The sequence below is a fragment of the Panthera uncia genome (assembly GCF_023721935.1).
Source record: "Panthera uncia isolate 11264 chromosome A3 unlocalized genomic scaffold, Puncia_PCG_1.0 HiC_scaffold_12, whole genome shotgun sequence".
Taxonomy (NCBI): domain Eukaryota; kingdom Metazoa; phylum Chordata; class Mammalia; order Carnivora; family Felidae; genus Panthera; species Panthera uncia.
In genome coordinates, this window is record NW_026057579.1 from 35,181,440 (window position 1) to 35,197,781 (window position 16,342).

Genomic DNA, 16,342 nt, shown 5'->3' on the forward strand with positions numbered 1-16,342 from the left:
TGCCCTGCCTCTGTTTACCCTTCCTATTCCACTAACACTCGTGCTTTGGCCTGCGTGTTTGCATCCTCCCCTCCCCCCCAAATTCATACACTGAAGCCTGAATCCCCCATGTGACGGTGTCCGAAGGTGGCATCTTTGGGAGGTGATTAGGTTCAGATGAGGTCACGAGACGGGTGGGTGCCCCAGGATGGGGTCAGTGCCCTTATTCAACGAGGAGACACCAATCTGTCTCTCTGCTACGTGAGGACACAGTGAGAAGGCGGCCGTCCATAAACCAGGAGGAGGGCTCTCTTGCCTCTCTGGGCACCGAGGGAGGTCAAGAGCCAGGAACCGAACCTGCTGGCACCCTAACCTTGGGCTACCGGACTCCAGAATCAATGCCTGTTGTTCCAGCACCCACTCTCTGGTGTTCAGTTACAGCAGACCGAGCCCAGATGGTCCCCGCAGACAAAACCAAAGACCTTGAGACCCCGCCACCACCTGCCCAGGCTCAATCCAAGGCTGAGCCGCCCTTTTGCTTCTGGAACCCCTGCACGAATTGCCATCTTCTGGCACCACTACACTGGGGGAATTAATATTTTCAGAAGCACAGAAAAACATCTGATAATGTTCTTTCTGCTTCCCCCGGGCACACTCTCTAAGCTCCTCAGGGCAGCTGGTGGGTTTCGCACCCAGAGGCTCTACTCACGTCCAGAGACTCGAGGCAGTACCAGCAGAAGGCGTGCTTGCAGTTCTTACACATCATCTGTGCACACCCTTCGTCCCGCTCGATGTACACCTTGCACTTGGGGCACCGCTTGATGGGCGCGTCGTCCTCCTCCAGTTTGAAAGCAGAGCTGCCGGAGAGAGTCTGTCAGTGATCCGCTCAGCGGGGCCCGGGGAGGGGAGGGGAGGGGAGAGGCGTGGGCAGGGCCAGGCTGCAAGCTCTAGTTCAGCCAGAGGGGCCGAGGCCCCTTCTTATTTTTTTATTTTGTCTTAATATGAAATTTATTGTCAAATTGGTTCCCATGCAACATCCAGTGCTCATCCCAACAGGTGCTCCCCGCGATGCCCATCCCTCCCCTTCTTATCAGATGTTACAGGGTGAAACCGATGAAGCTAACCCTCCAAAAAACAATCACCAAAGAAACTGTGGGTCAGCCAGTTGGGTTCCGGGGGGAGGAGAAAGCAGCGTCAGGAGGCATTCACGTTTAGATATGTGTAGACAAACAAAAGAAATTATGGCAGGGCGCCTGGGTGGATCAGTCCTTAAGCACCCGACTGCGGCTCAGGTCCTGATCTCGCGGTTCGTGGGTTCGAGCCCCGCATTGGGCTCTGTGCTGACAGCTTGGAGCCTGGAACCTGCCTTGGATTCTGTGTCTCCCTCTCTCTCTGTCCCTCCCCCGCTTGCTCTCTCTTGCTCTCAAAAATAAATAAACATTAAAACTTAAAAAAAAATCTTTCTCTCTCTCCCCCACTCGCTCTCTCTCAAATAAAATAAAACATTAAAAATAAATACGTAAAATTATAAAAAAAAAAAAAAAGAGAAACTATGGCAAAGGCCTATAATGACAGTGTCTGTGTAATGGGATTATGGTCAGATTGTATGTTCCTTATTCATGTATCTGTATAATTTCCAAAGGATCGATGACAATTTTTATGCACTTTGCTATTACCAGAAAAAACGGTTACAGATACATGCTCATCGTTTAATTAGATCTACTGGGCCTGTCTTGACAGAATCGCTTTCCTGGCAAGTCCGGTTGTCCTGAGGGGCTGGGGAGTCAGGTGGTTAGCCTGAGGGGCTGCAGGCCTGGGGTCACGTGCTGGCTCTCTGCAGACAAACTGTGTAAGAGCCACTCCAGGCCTCAGCCCTCCCAGCGTGCGCATGCTAGACAGTGACGCGTGACAGGAGCCCAGCGTAGCACCGAGCATGGGTGAAGTGACCGATACATGACAGCAACCATTCTATGCTAATAAAGACATGACACAGATGCGTCGGTGTGACGGTCCATCCCACGCTATTAAATTGAAAGGGAAGGCTAAACAAATATGCATGGAAACATCTGGAAGGATAAATGGTTAACCGCTACAAGAAGTTATCACGGGTCATGGCAACACGTTTGCCGCATTATCTGAACCCGCTACATCAGACCAACACCGCCAGGGGAAAAATGATCTGCCCCTGGGACCGAGCAACCCTTCCAGAACCCTATGCGTTCATGAGCATACGTTCACTGAGAGTGGGCAAATTCTGGCATTTTGGGTGCGTTCTGGCTGGCGGATCTTCCACAGGCATCACAGTAAATGCAATGATCAAAAACGGTTTGACTTCAGTAGAGCTAATCTGATGATCAGTGGAGGCTCCTCGTCCGTGAGGCCTGGGCTCCAGCTGAACGCGGTTCTGTTCTGTTCACTAGCAGGTGACCAGGGAGGACATGCTGGGAGGAGGCAGGCTGTCGGTGAGGAGCCCCGGGTCTAGAGACGCGTGAGTCCCGGCCCTGCCACTCGGGTATCACCAGTGTTAGTGTCCCCCTTCCGCCACTAGAAACGAGGCTGGTGCCTCCCCATCGGAGGCTGTTGTGAAGCTCGAAAGGGTCTCCGTGCGTGTGGTACATTCACACGGAACCCGGCACAGGGATAGCGAGGCCCGCAGTAGGTGGCAGTGCCTGTCATGCTGTCACCGAAAGATGACACTGTCTGTGGCTCAAACTCTTCTCTAAAGGGAAGGCAAAACGCCCCGCAGGCTGGTTGCACACGTGACCTAGAATGAACCAGGGCGGTCACGGTCACAGGCGCGGGCGAGGTAACCCTGCGGGAGCCTCCGGCAGGACCGGACACGACGCGAGCCGGCCGCTCCTGAACGTGAATCTGGTTTCTGCAGAGAGCCAAAAAGTCATCAGATCCGTGACTGAGGCCGGCTATCAGCTTAGATAACACTGTTTCAGTTTGAAAGCCGGCAGTGACCTTCACGTCATGAAAACCAATCTTCTCACGTGATTCATGAACGGGGAGGGGGTGTAACATCAATGAGAGTGAAGACCCTCTCTCAGGGAGACTTTTTAAAACGGAAACAGTTAGGGGTGCCGGGGGGGGGGGGGGCTCGGTCAGTTGTGCGTCCAGCTCTTGATTTCGGCTCGGGTCATGATCTCACAGTTCATGAGATCGAGCCCGCACTGCACTGGGCTCTGTGCTGACAATGCAGAAACTGCTTGGGATTCTCTTTCTCCCTCTCTGCCCTTCCCCTCTCCCGCTCGCTCTCTCCAAATAAATAAACATTAAAAAAAAAAAAAAGTAGAGGCTCCTGGGTGGCTCGGTCAGTTGAGCCACTGACTCTTGGCTTCGGCTCAAGTCATGATCTCACAGGTCCGGGGATCGAGCCCCAAGTTGGTCTCTGTGCTGACAGCACGGAGCCTGCTTGGGATTCTCTCTCTCTGCCCCTCCCCTGCTCAAGCTCAGTCTCTCTCTCTGTCTCTCAAAATAAATAAAAATAAACTAAAAAAAAATGGAAACAGTTAAAATATGTAAGCTCTGGTGTGTTGTGGCATGTATAGAAATTTACATGGTACGGACAATGGTTTTCAAACATATTTTGGCATTTGAATTATATTTCAAATTACTACTAATGACAACTCTCACTAGAAATTCAAAGTTACGAAGGCAGATAGGAGCCCTCGACAGCTTCCTCATGATCTGCACGTTCTGATGTCTTTATGCGTTTATTTTTTTTTTAAGTTTATTTATTTGAGAGAGAGACAGGTAAAGCTGGGGAGGGGCAGAGAGAGGGAGAGAGAATCCCAAGCAGGCTCCATGCCCCCAGCATAGAGCCCGATGAGGGGCTTGAGCCCTCGAACCTTGAGATTGATGAGAAAAACAAAGGCAAGAGCAATGTAGCTTAGATTAAATCTCCTTACAACTCACAGCCCACAGATAGAGCTGAAACATGCAGGTTCCTCGAGTCAGGTCAAGGAACTCATGGCTGCCTCACTTCCTTAGTGATTTTGTTTTACTAAAGACTGAAAGTAACCTTATCTTAACAGCAGCTACTCCAAGGTTCTGAAAGCCTTGCTTTCAAATTCCTTAGAGACTTACGCCATCCCTCACCCCAACCTCAAAGCATATAATCAGTCACTCCTCACAACCCCGGTGCAGCTCTGTCGGTCCACAGTCCTGTCCCCTCACCTTTTTGCACCAAAGACATCTCAAGAATTCTTTCTTAGCCCTTCGCTCAAGAACCCCATCAAGATCACGACCTGAGCTGAAATCTAGAGTCTAGAGTCGGACGCTTACCCGACTAAGCCACCCAGGCGCCCACGCATGTTCTGATGTCTTTAAGAGGCAGACAGGCCAACACAGCCGCTGACACCGGTCAAGCGGTGACGGGAATGGGGGAAACAACCCTACCGCAATGAAAACAGCTGAGTGTACCTCAGTTACAAACGCCACCTGCCATCAGCCCCAGGACCGGCGAGCAAGAGGGTGTGGTCACGACTTCGCAGGCTAAAGACAGCACAAACCCCCTTCTAAAGAGCCGGCTGCTTCTGGGCTCCAGAGACTGCCAGGAATTGGGGATGCATGATGGCTCAGTGTGGCTCCGCGAGCCAGAAATTCAGATTTTTACGTGACATCTTTTGATGTTTACGTTTCCGCAAAATGAGACTGGTGAATTTGGATCTAAATTTCCCTGTGCCATTTTTTTTTTTTTTTACTATGCAAAATGTGGTATTTTTCACTTTTGTTTGTTTTTGTTCTTTGCGAGGTGTACAATGTGATGATTTAATACACGTGTATAGGGTGCAATGGCTGTCGCTCTCTCCAATGACCTGAAGAGACCAGAACATCACAGGTGAAGAAATACTAAGTCATCAGGCTCCCAACACTCACCAGCTTCAGTCTGAAGGTTCTATGCTTAAGAAACATCACGGCTGGGTCCCTCCTCCACCCCACCCAGGATGGGGCATCAACTCTTTCTCACTCCCGATTTTCCTTCTTAACAGAATGTAGAAACCCACTCACTGAGTTTCTCTCTCTCTCTCTCTCTCTTTTTTTTTTTAATTTTTTAAAACATTTATTTATTTATTTTGAGAGAGAGAAACAGATAGAATCCCAAGCCTGACGCGGGGCTCCATCCCAGGAACCTTGAGATCATGACCTGAGCTGAAGTGAAGAATTGGATGCTTAACCGACCTACCCAGGTGCCCTGGGTGTTTTCTTTTAAACAGGTAACCGGGTCGCCCACCCGCCTCCTCCTTACCTGGTCCCCACCCTGGACACCCAGCTCTCCCAGCGATGTGCACTCTGACCACACAGAAGTGTGTTTCTTCTTACAAAGTTACGAAACATTAAGAACCTAAAATACGAGGTAAGTGACTCGTTCGACCATCTGAGTGCCTGCTGTACATGCCAAGATCTGCGGCGACGAGAGTTCAAACCAACACAGGCTGTGATGTCAGGAGCTCAGCCTCGTGGAGGAATCGGCCACGTAAACGGATGCCCCAGGGCACAGTCTGGCTGGCCTCGTAATCCAGGCAGACCAATCTCCAGTGGGGGCACAGAGGGTGGGGTCACCAGTCCCGCCCTGGGAGCTGGGCAGCCTGACAAAGGACGGACCTGAGCCGTGCCTTCCAGGGTGGCGAGTCGACTCCAGGTAAAGGAGGAGGGTGGCGAAGGGGCATCCAGACACAGGCGCAAACGTGCAGACTCGGGAGAGGAGGGCTGTGCCCGAGGGACAAGGAACAGTAGGTTTTCTGTGCAGGTGGAGCTTTGAGGAGCGGGGGCGGGGCAGCAGAACAGGGAGAAGAAAACGGGGAGCAGCTGGTGACCACACGTTCGGGTGGATGGTGGGAGTCCCTCCATCAAGAACGCAGCCTCAGCAGGCACAGGGCCCACGTTGTCTCGGTAAGCCATCTGTGCCACAGACCTTGCAGGCCAAAAATAGCTGAATATTACCAATTTCTTGTGATTCAGCCTCCTTAACCTCAAGGCACACACACTGATGCCACAGGGCCCACCTGGTGGTCCGGCGGAGAGCCCGGCCAGCGGGCGGAAGGGCCTAGACTCAGTCCTGCGCCCCACGTCTTTCTGACCGCCCCCTCTGCCAGGCAGACGTAACCTCTTGGTCTCAGGCACCTGGGAACCTCTTTTCGGGGATGCGTCTGGTACTTATAACCACGGTCCACCTACTCTGGTTCCCGTTCCTGTCCCCGTTCCTGATCCCGTTCCTGACAACGGAGTGTCGGAAAAACTTCAGGTATCACGGGTCATAAAGCCCGCAGTGACAGGCGTTTGTCACGCGTCTGTCTTTCTGGAGAGGCAGAGTGCGGTTTGTTTCCTACAAACTTTACAGAGCCACTGCTTTGCTCGCTACCCGACACGTAATCGGTTCTCAAAAATAGTCAGCCGGGGCGCCTGGGTGGCTCAGTCAGTTAAGCATCTAACTCTTGATTTCAGCTCGGGTCACGATCTCATGGTCCGTGAGTTCCAGCCCACATCCGGCTCTGAGCTGACAGCACGGAACCTGCTTGGGATTCTCTCTCCCTCTCCTTGTCTCTTTACCCCTCCCCCACTTGCGCTCTCTCTCTCTCTCTCTCTCTCTCTCTCTCTCTCTCTCTCAAAATAAATAAACCAAAAAAAAGAAAAAAAATCAACCAACCAACCATCCTGGGTTTAAATGAGGCTGAAGAACGGGGCGCCTGGGTGTCTCAGTCGGTTGAGCGTCCGACTTCAGTTCAGGTCACGATCTCGCGGTCCGTGGGTTCGAGCCCCGCGTCGGGCTCTGGGCTGACGGCTCAGAGCCTGGAGCCTGCTTCCGATTCTGTGTCTCCCTCTCTCTCTGCCCCTCCCCTGCCCATGCTCTCTCTTTCTCAATAATAAATAAACGTTAAAAAAATTATAAATGAGGCTGAAGAGGAAGAGACGGATCCAGATGGCGGTCGTATCTTCCGGAGACACGTTTCAGGAGTCGTGTTCTTCCCTCCCCCCAGCCCCCAGCCCCAGCCCGTGCCTTCCACGGCCGCCCGTGAGGAATGTACCTGGTCTCTCCGGGAAGGAAGGAGATGGGCATGGTCTCCGGGCAGCCCTGGCCGGGATGCCAGCTGGCTTTGCAGGCAGAGCAGAATTCCACGTCACAGGCCTTGCACCGCACCAGCTGGGGTGTCTGCAGCCCCATGTCCTGGAGCTGGCACACGGCCTGGCAGGTGGAAGTAGGGCACCAGGTCCGACAGGGGTCCAGCAGCACCTCTAGCGCAAGGACAAAAACAGCCACGTCAGAGTCCGCACACGAAGGATCTCATGGTATGTTCGGACGGAGGGATCTCGTCAGCGCAGGGCTGCGGGTCTGTAACAGGGTGGGAACGTCCAGATCACGTCGTCTGACATTCTATGCCCTTCGTGATCGGGTGCCGGTCTGGTTCTTTCTCCTCCCCTCCAGACACTCCCTGCTTATGACCCCCCCGCGCCCCCCCGCCCCACACAAAACACACTCAGAGTCCTTTAGCGATGCTGCTGTCTGAACCCGGGTGGTACCCGGGATGCCCCTGCCTGCGTTACATCCAGGAAGCCTTGCCCGACGGCGGGGCAGGATTTTCTCCGAGTGCCCACAGGCCACGGTCCAGACAGGCCTTCTGCCCCCTCGTCTGCCTCCCCAGGACTCAGTTCTCTAAAGTCAGGCCCGTGTCTTCAGTCTTGCAGCCTCACCACCTCGCCTCGGGCGAGGTGCGCAGCAGGCGCTCGGACGATGCCCAGTAAGGGGGACAGAGAGAGAGGAGGGAAGGAACGTGGCCAGATTCTTCTCCACAAACGGCCCGTTTGCCCAAGGCTGCCGCCCTTCCCAGATTTCAGTCTAAGCCGTGGGCTAACTACTGTGTGAAAGGGCCGGGTTTCCCATCCCAGTGGAGCCCAAACTGCTAAGAAGCCCCACTAAGGGAAGTTAGGGAGGAAGCGAGTTTTGAAAAACAGGATACCCTGACGTTCCCACTCCTCCGTGTCCCGGTGCAGAACTGGCAAATCTTTAAATCATCAGCCCCGAGCTGCCCCTGCCTCGTGAGCCTGGTCATTCGTCTCATTCAGCGCTTGTCTGGGGTGACACTGAATCCTCAGCGACGGGCAGCAGCCAGGACCCGACAGGAAACCGCACAGAATGCGAAGTCTCTGCCAGAAAGCTATCGCGGGCCAAAGGATTACGGACTATTTTCAAAGGCCCTCAAGTAGGCCACTGGTTTCTAAGCTTTCCAGCAGTTGCTCTGGGGAAGTAACCCGAGACCACCGAACTTTGCCAGGGAAACTTGGAAGGCAATGAAAGGCCCTTGCAAGTTTCCTGGCCGTGTGACCCACCGACGGCCAGGGTGGGTGAAGCTCACCTGCGTGGAAAACGGGATCTGTGTGCACTAGGGATCTACCACAGCCTGGGGGGCTGGACGTGGGCTGGACGTGTGCCCAGACTTCACCTACACGGGCCGCCCCGGGACACACGTAGGCGGTGCCACGTTCCCCAATGAAACAGGGAAGCCGGATTCAGCCCTCTAGGAATAAGCTGCGTCAGGTACAGCCCTGAAGACTGTCTTCTATTCTGGGAACTGGCAAACGTTTTCTGCAGAGGAGTAGACAGTGAGTATTTTGGTCTTTGAGGGTCATGCGGTCTCTCTCCAAGCACTCAGCTCTGCTCCTGGGGCACAAAAGCAGCCATGTTGATCTGTAAATGAGGGTTCCAATAAAGCTTTATTTATAACGCCAGGCCATGGGCCCGGCCCCTCTGGCCAGCTGGCCATGGCTGGCCCACTCCTGCTCAAATGCAAGTCCTTCCCTGACCTGCTTTCTGAAAGAGGAGTTAAGCAAGGGCAGGAAACCATCACATTGGTAGGTCCAGGGGAAGATTTAGTAGAACCTATTAATATAAAGGAACTCTGGAATCCAGGAAAAAGTGCTGCTTTTTAACCGATTTCTGTTAGAGTAATGAAAAATCTTTATGATGTTCCTAATTGTGAGTGAATGAGTAAAATCAGCTCTTCTCATCAGTTGAGTTTCAGGGTTTGCTTTTTTAGGAAAGTTTGTGGCCGTCAGATCCCAGGTGGTGCCTCCAAGGCACATGTGTGTGGAGACAGCCTAAGCTGATGGGATGGGAGAAAGGAGGAGGGAGTGAAGGCCCCACGGAGGTCCCCCCTGGGGAATTAAAGCTAGGCAGGTGACCCCTCGGCCCTCCCCCTGCCCGGCCTGATTCACGTCCTCATGTTTCTACACGGCTCTCTGCCTTGGGTGCTCGTGAGTGTGTTAGGGGAGCCCAGCTCCACCCCAACTAGATTCCGGGGTCCCCTATGGGCACGGCCCCTGAGGGAGGGCGATGCAGGATGGGGGCCCCAAGCACAGCAACCCCCACATGACACGGAGAGAAATCCTCAGCCTGTTCTGTTTTCTTTCCAGATGGACCCCGTGGTTAGTGCTGATCTGAGAGCTTCGGTGAACACGCTGCCCTTATGCAGACCCCTCTGGTTCTCAGGACCCTCCTGCCCCTTCCTCTACTCTGGCTTCAGGGAGGGGCTGGCTCCCCACGCTGCCGGTGACCCCTCCTCATGCACCTATGGCTGTGCCCCATCCCCCCTTGCCCAGCAAATGGAGCTATGAGCCAGCCTCATCCTCAAAGGCCCAATTCTATCATGGAGTGCAGGGTGAGCAGATCCAGTTAAGGTTTCCATGGCAATGACTTAAATTTTGAGACTTTTGTCCTCGTGGAGCTGTGACAGGCTCTCCCCTGTCCCCTGGGGAGAGATTCCCTATCAGAGAAGCAAAGGGCAAATAATCTGTCCCATCTGCCAAATGCAAACATCCTTCCCCTGCTGCCAGGGCACCACAAAACCTGTGAATATGGCCCCAGGGTTTTTGACTTGGACCTCTATTAATATTCCTCTCTTCACCCCCACTCCTGAATTTTGGCAGCTGGTGTAGAAGACAGGAATCGATCAATAAGAAAATCCACTGGGAAACACCAGAGCGCTATTCTTTTCAGGACGCATGTAGGTATACACATCTAGACCTGTCAATCACATATACGTATATATAAAGTACCTTACGCATGTTGTATCTTGTATGTGTTATATCCAATATTTTATATAGACATGTCTATGTATAGCATATATTGTCAAACAAGGCAAGCAGCATATTTTTTGGCATACCAGAAGAAACCAATCTCAGCTCCCATCTCCCAAAGATACATGAATAACAGATTAGGGATGCTTGGGTGGCTCAGTCGGTTGAGTGACTGACTTTGGCTCAGGTCATGATCTCACAGTTCGTGAGTTCGAGCCCCGCGTCAGGCTCTGTGAGGACAGCTCAGAGCCCGAAGCCTGCTTCGGATTCTGTCTCTGTCTCTCTCTCTCTCTCTCTCTCTCTCTCTCTCTCTCTGCCCCTCCCCCGCTCTCACTCTTCTCTCTCAAAAATAAACAAACGTTAAAAATATTTTAAAAAATAGATTAATGAAGCAGGTCCCTAATTGCTCTGTCTATAAAAAGCCCAAGACTTTTTAAAAAGGCGCTTTTCTTTTTTAAACATGGTTTTCTCTGAGAAGCACACTACAAGAGGGGACGTGCCTAGCATCCCGTCCCTCACTGACACGGGCTTTCACGGCACCGCTGGCCAGGCTGGCCAACTGGCTATGACACGGAGGCAGTGAGTTCCATCCTGTGGGGATCCCTGGCTCTGGTCAGGCCTGATGACTGATGGGTGAGCCCAGCAAGTCGGTTCATCTCTCCGGGCTCTATTCTTGTTTAAAGCACCGACACAATGCTGGACAAGACGCCCCTCCAGCATGCTTCTGACCTACACGCGGCTGTCAGACGAACCTGGGAGGCTGGAGTCCCTGTCTCTGGGTGGCAGGGGCTTTGGGACAGAGGAACACGCAAACAAGCACCAGCAGCCCGGCCTGGCGGAGCTCAAACAGGAGCACAGGTACAGCGTCGTGGGGCATGAGAGCAAGGGAGTCTCCCAGAGAGCCTACCTCCACCAGCCTCTGGAGGCTTCCAGATGGGCAAGGGAGCACTCGGGGGGAAAAAAACAGAGGCGCCCATGTGGCTCAGTCAGTTAAGCGTCTGACTCGGTTTCAGCTCAGGTCATGACCTCACGGTTTGTGAGTTCGAGCCCTGTGTTGGGCTCTGTGCTAACAGTGTGGAGCCTGCTTGGGATTCTCTCTCTCCCTCTCTCTCTCTCTGCCCCTACTCCACTCGTGCTCTCTCTCTCAAAATAAATGAATAAACTGTAAGGAAGGAAGGAAGGAAGGAAGGAAGGAAGGAAGGAAGGAAGGAAGGAAGGAAAAGGAAGGAAGGAAGGAAGGAAGGAAGGAAGGAAAGGAGGGAGGGAGGAAGGAAGGAAGGAAAACAAGCCCCACAGCCTCCGGCTTGTCAGAAACCCAACTGGAGGAGTGGGGGAGATCAGATTAAAATCAGGGTTGCTAGACTTGAAATTAATAAAACATGCCGTGTCAACCACACTTCAATTAAACAAGAGAGAGCAGAGCCATCAAGGCTGTTATATCAGATGAGTCATTCTAAGACCCAACGGAAACAATGTCTGCAACTTAAAGCCACCACAGAACTGTTCAGTAACTAACGGTTGTCAGAAGATCTGGGAACTGGGTTTTCTCCCAGGGTATCCTCCCTGGCTGCATTTCAAAAGGACAGAACAGGCTGAAACTTGCTCTATGATCATACCTCAAAACTTGTTCAGTGCGCGAACTAGAAGTAACAGCTTTACTTTTAGCTCTGACATCTTGTTTTTAAAGTTTATTTATTTGTTTTGAGAGAGAGAGAGAGAGAGAGAGTAAGACAGGCAGAGAAGGGCAGCAAGAGACAGAGAGAGAGGGGGGAGAGGGGGAGAGAGAATCCCAAGCAGGCTCCACGATGTCACCAGAGAGCCTGACACGGGGCTCAAACTCACCAACATGAGATGAAGACCTGAGTTGAAATCAGACGCTTAACTGACTGAACCCCCAGGCATCCGTCCCTCCTTTAGCTCTGACATCTTAATGCTTCATCCAGAAGGGTCTTTGGTCATACTGAGTCTGAGTTCACTTGGTGTTCTTGTGACTTTTCACATAATGCTAGCAAAATGTTCTAAAGTCATGGGTTTGAGAGATTCCATTAACCTAAGTCAAGCTGGCTTCCTTTTTCTGCAAAGTTTTTATAAAAAAAAGTCTTTGACTAAACCAAAGCACTGGAAATTACAAAGTATTTGAAAGAACAAAGTCAAAATTATTAGGTAGGAAAATTTATCCAGCTGCATTTTTAAATTAAATTCCAGGCCAGGAAAGTTAATTTTCTTGTAGCCCAAATAACTGCCAGTTTCTGTCAGGATTCTCTCCAGAAAATATTTTCAGAAGAGCCTGAAAGTCTCAGAAATCTGAATTCATCAAGTTTATAGCTCCACATACTGACTCTTGTATCACGTGGCATTACATTTAAGCTGTAAACCACCCCAAACTAAATGATATACGGGCATTTAAATAAACAGGCTCTTGAAAACAATTTCAATGCCATCAAAATCCTGTTTGATTTTATTTTTTTAAGTTGGCCACACACTGCCTTTTTTTGTTTTCCAGAAGTAAGCCTCTAAAAGAAATGCAACTATCTTTAGCATTTCTTAAGGAAAAAAGAAGGAGGAGGAGGGGGGGAAGGGGAGAAGGAGGAGGAGGAGGAGGAGGAGGAGGAGGAGGAGGAGGGGAAGGGGAAGGAGGAGGAGGAGGAGGAGGAGAGGAAGAGGAAGGGGAAGGGGAAGGGGAAGGGGAAGGAGGAGGAGGAGGAGGAGGAGGAGGAGGAGGAGAAGGGGAAGGGGAAGGAAAAGGAGAAGGAGGAGAGGAAGGGGAAGGGGAAGGGGAAGGGGAAGGGGAAGGGGAAGGGGAAGGGGAAGCGGAAGGAGAAGGAGAAGGAGAAGGAGAAGGAGGAGAAGGAGAAAGAGAAGAGGCGCCTGGGTGACTCAGTTTGTTGAGTGTCCAACTTCAGCTCAGGTCATGCTCTCATGGTTTGCGAGTTCGAGCCCCGCATTGGGCTGTCTGCTGTCAGCCCAGAGCCTGCTTCGGATCTTCTGTCCCCTCTCTCTCTGCTCCTGCCTGGCTCAGGCTCGCTCTCTTACTCTTGTGCACTCTCTCTCTCTCTCCCAAAAATAAACATGGAGGAAAAAAAGAAAAGAAAAAATTTTCCACATTCAGCTAAGCTGGGAATCTCTTGATACTTTGCTCTGGTCCATTCTGCCTTCCAGTCCCATCTTGATGGTGTTTCTCAGGGTTGTGTCTCAGTCGTGAGCGCCTGATGTAGACCAGGCTCTGGGTACCAGACCAGGAAGAGGGGAGGGCATGCTCGGACCATTCCAACCTGAGCTGAGGTCAGGGTCCGGATGTGTTATCTACACAGTGAAGTTTTGCGTAAGGAGCGTCACCTACCCACATCTGTTATTCTGCTCCTTTTCAGAGGAGCCCAAGGTCCAGGACATATATGCAAATGAAGGCAAATGGAATTGATGGACTCTTTAGAACATCATCTGATGACCCTGGCACACTTCAGAGAGCAAAGCTAAAGACCAGTCCTGGATGTCCAACCCGTGTGAACGCTTTGCGACGGCCACCTCGAAAATGACGCCGTCGCTGCTCTGCACATGCCACACCATGCTCCTGGAGAACCCCGAGGTCTACGGCAGGTCCGGCTCCCACCACGAGGGCTGTGCAGGGCCCTCTGGGGGCCTGAGGGGGATTTGGTCCACACTGCGCCCCACCCACTAGAGGTGGAAATCAGGCGAGCTAGTTAGTCTCTGGGGTGTCCTGTTCACATATGACGACAACCAGCAGGGCTGTCCGGACACTTACTGAGACCAGGGACTCAGCACCAGGTGCACAGTGAATGTGGAGGACCAGGGTGCTTTCCTGTCAGGATGGCAGTCATCATAACTCACCTATGCTTGGCCTCAGAACTTCCTTGTGTGCCTTTGGATCTTTTAAATTCTGCATAGGTCCCAGAATTTGGTCCTCAAACTATTAGTCCTAACCCAGCTGAAGAATAACACCCCGTGAGGGTGAAATCTCTTTAGAACACCCCCTAAGGCCAAATCCCTGTAAACGAGTCATGTTTCATGAATCCTTCTTATGACCAAATGACCTTATGACCCAACAACAGTCCTTCCAACTGTGAGCTCTGCAGAGAATTCAAGGTGACAAATTTCACAGGGTGCCTGGGTGGTTCAGCCGGTCAAGCGTCCATCCGACTTTGACTTTGGCTCAGGTCATGGTCTCACGGTTTGTGAGATCAAGCCTCACGTCGGGCTCTGTGCTGTCAGCAAGGAGCCTGCTTGGGATTCTCTCTCGCCCTGTCTCCCTGCCCCTCCCCCAGCTTGCACACGCTCTCTGTCAAAAATAAACATTAAAAAAATTTTTTTTGAGAGTGACAAACTTCAGAAATCCAATTTACATTGACTCTCTCACTGTGGCAGCCAAATGATGCGTAATCCTATCTGCCAGAAGCGCTCTCCCCGCCAAGTTACCTTTCTTCTATCATAGGAGTCATCACCGGCTAATATGCTAGGCCACCTACCTCTTTCAAATTGTAGCTTTTTATATCTTTGCATAATTTCAGCCGCCACCATGCACTCGATCTAGAAAGAAAAAAAAAATACAAACAAGAAGTGTAACAAGCCGAGGGCTAGACTATGATACCAGGTCAGCCTAAACCGAACCCACGGCACCCGCAAAGCCAACCAAGCAGGGCACAGTTGCACGTGTTAAAAACCGGATTTGTTCGGGGGCTCATGCCTCGTCCTCCTGCAGGTGGCCTTGCTTAGGGCAGGCGGCATCGGGGCAACTGATCGCAGTTTCCAATCCTTCTTTGATCAAGAGCTCGACATACTGTTTCAGGCACTGAAAAGAAAAAAAGTCAGAGAAGTATCTGTAAACATCTTTACTTCCTTAAGGGAGAAAACTCAGCAGGTGCAGAAGAGGTGATGAATCGAGCACGTTGTTCCCTTACGGTTTCATATTTTCCCTGGGTCACCCATAGCAACCACCGAATAAGAGGTTTCATTCACTCGAGTACTGATGGGGCACCCCCTGTGCCATGCTGGTCACAGAACTGAGGCTGCGGGTGGGACCCCTGCACACGACCTCAGCAAACACCAAGCCAGTGAGTCTAAGAGGAGGAGGAAGGTCGGGAAGGAATATTTCTCAAATACATATTAGACATCGGGCACCGGACTCAATTGTTATACTCCATTGTTTCATGTACTCCTTAGAACATTCTTTTTTTTTTTTTTAATGTTTATTTATTTTTGAGAGAGAGAGAGAGAGTGTGTGTGTGTGTGTGTGTGTGTGCGCGAGCGCGCGCGCAGGGGAGGGAGAGAGAGGAGGAGACACAGAATCTGAGGCAGGTCAGAATCTGAGCTGTCAGTACAGAGGCCGATGCGGGGCTCGAACGCACAGACCACGAGATCATGACCCGAGCTGAAGTCGGACGCTTACCCGACTGAGCCACCCAGGCGCCCCTACTCCTTAGAACACTCTTACAGGACAGGCATGACTGTCCCATATTTCAGGTGTGAACACTGAGTCACCAAAGGAACTTGCCAGCTTACCCAGATAGCAAGGGCAGAGCCCAGATTCAAGCCCAGCCTATCTCGACTCGGAAATGCCCCCACGCTCCCCCTTAGGACCCTCTGCCGATCCTTACTCACTGACACCCCGCTTACTCAGTGATAACTTACTACAACCTCACCTACAGGGTGGACTGTTGCAAAGTCTCAGGTCAGTCAAACAGAAAAAGCGGGAGGCACAGCAGGGTTCTAGCGAGAATGATGAGGGTGTACCCCATGCCGATTTACTCCTGCTTCAGTCTACCAGCCTGGGAAGCCCACACTCCCCTGCAAAGCACATTATAAAGCCCAATTAAAAGAAAAAACATGGGGGCGCCTGGGTGGCTCAGTCGGTTCAGCATCCGACTCTTGATTTCAGCTCAGGTCATGATCTCCCGGATTGTGGGATCGAGCCCCGAGTCAGGCTCTGTGCTGACAGTTCAGAGCCTGCTAGGGATTCCCTCTCTCCCTCTCCTTCTCTCTCTCTCTCTCAAAGTAAATAAATAAACATTAAGAGAAAGAAAGAAAGAAAGAAAGAAAGAAAGAAAGAAAGAAAGAAAGAAGAAAGAAAGAGACAAAGAAAGAAAGAAAGAGAGAAAGAAAAAGGAAAGAAAGAAAAAGAAAGGAAGGAAGGAAGAGAGAAAGAGAAAGAAATAGAGAAAAAGAAAAAGAGAGAGAGAAAGAAAAAGAAAGACAGAAAGAAAGAAAGGAAGAAAGAAAAAGGAAGGAAGGAAGGAGGAAAGAAAGAGAGAGAGAGAAAGAGAGAGAGAGAGAA

The 16,342-nt window shown here is 51.4% G+C and overlaps 1 protein-coding gene across 8 annotated transcripts in view; it reads right to left on the minus strand.

The window, feature by feature from the left end:
• RNF144A (ring finger protein 144A) overlaps positions 1–16,342 on the minus strand; it is a 107,330-nt gene that overhangs the window by 36,585 nt on the left and 54,403 nt on the right. For all 8 annotated transcript variants that reach the window (XM_049652595.1, XM_049652597.1, XM_049652596.1 and 5 more), the window contains 4 exons: positions 14,756–14,860; positions 14,538–14,598; positions 7,011–7,218; positions 689–836 (listed from right to left, as the gene is read on the minus strand). In XM_049652595.1, coding sequence (XP_049508552.1) covers positions 689–836; positions 7,011–7,218; positions 14,538–14,598; positions 14,756–14,860 — 522 coding nt within the window. The remainder of the gene's footprint in view (positions 1–688; positions 837–7,010; positions 7,219–14,537; positions 14,599–14,755; positions 14,861–16,342) is intronic.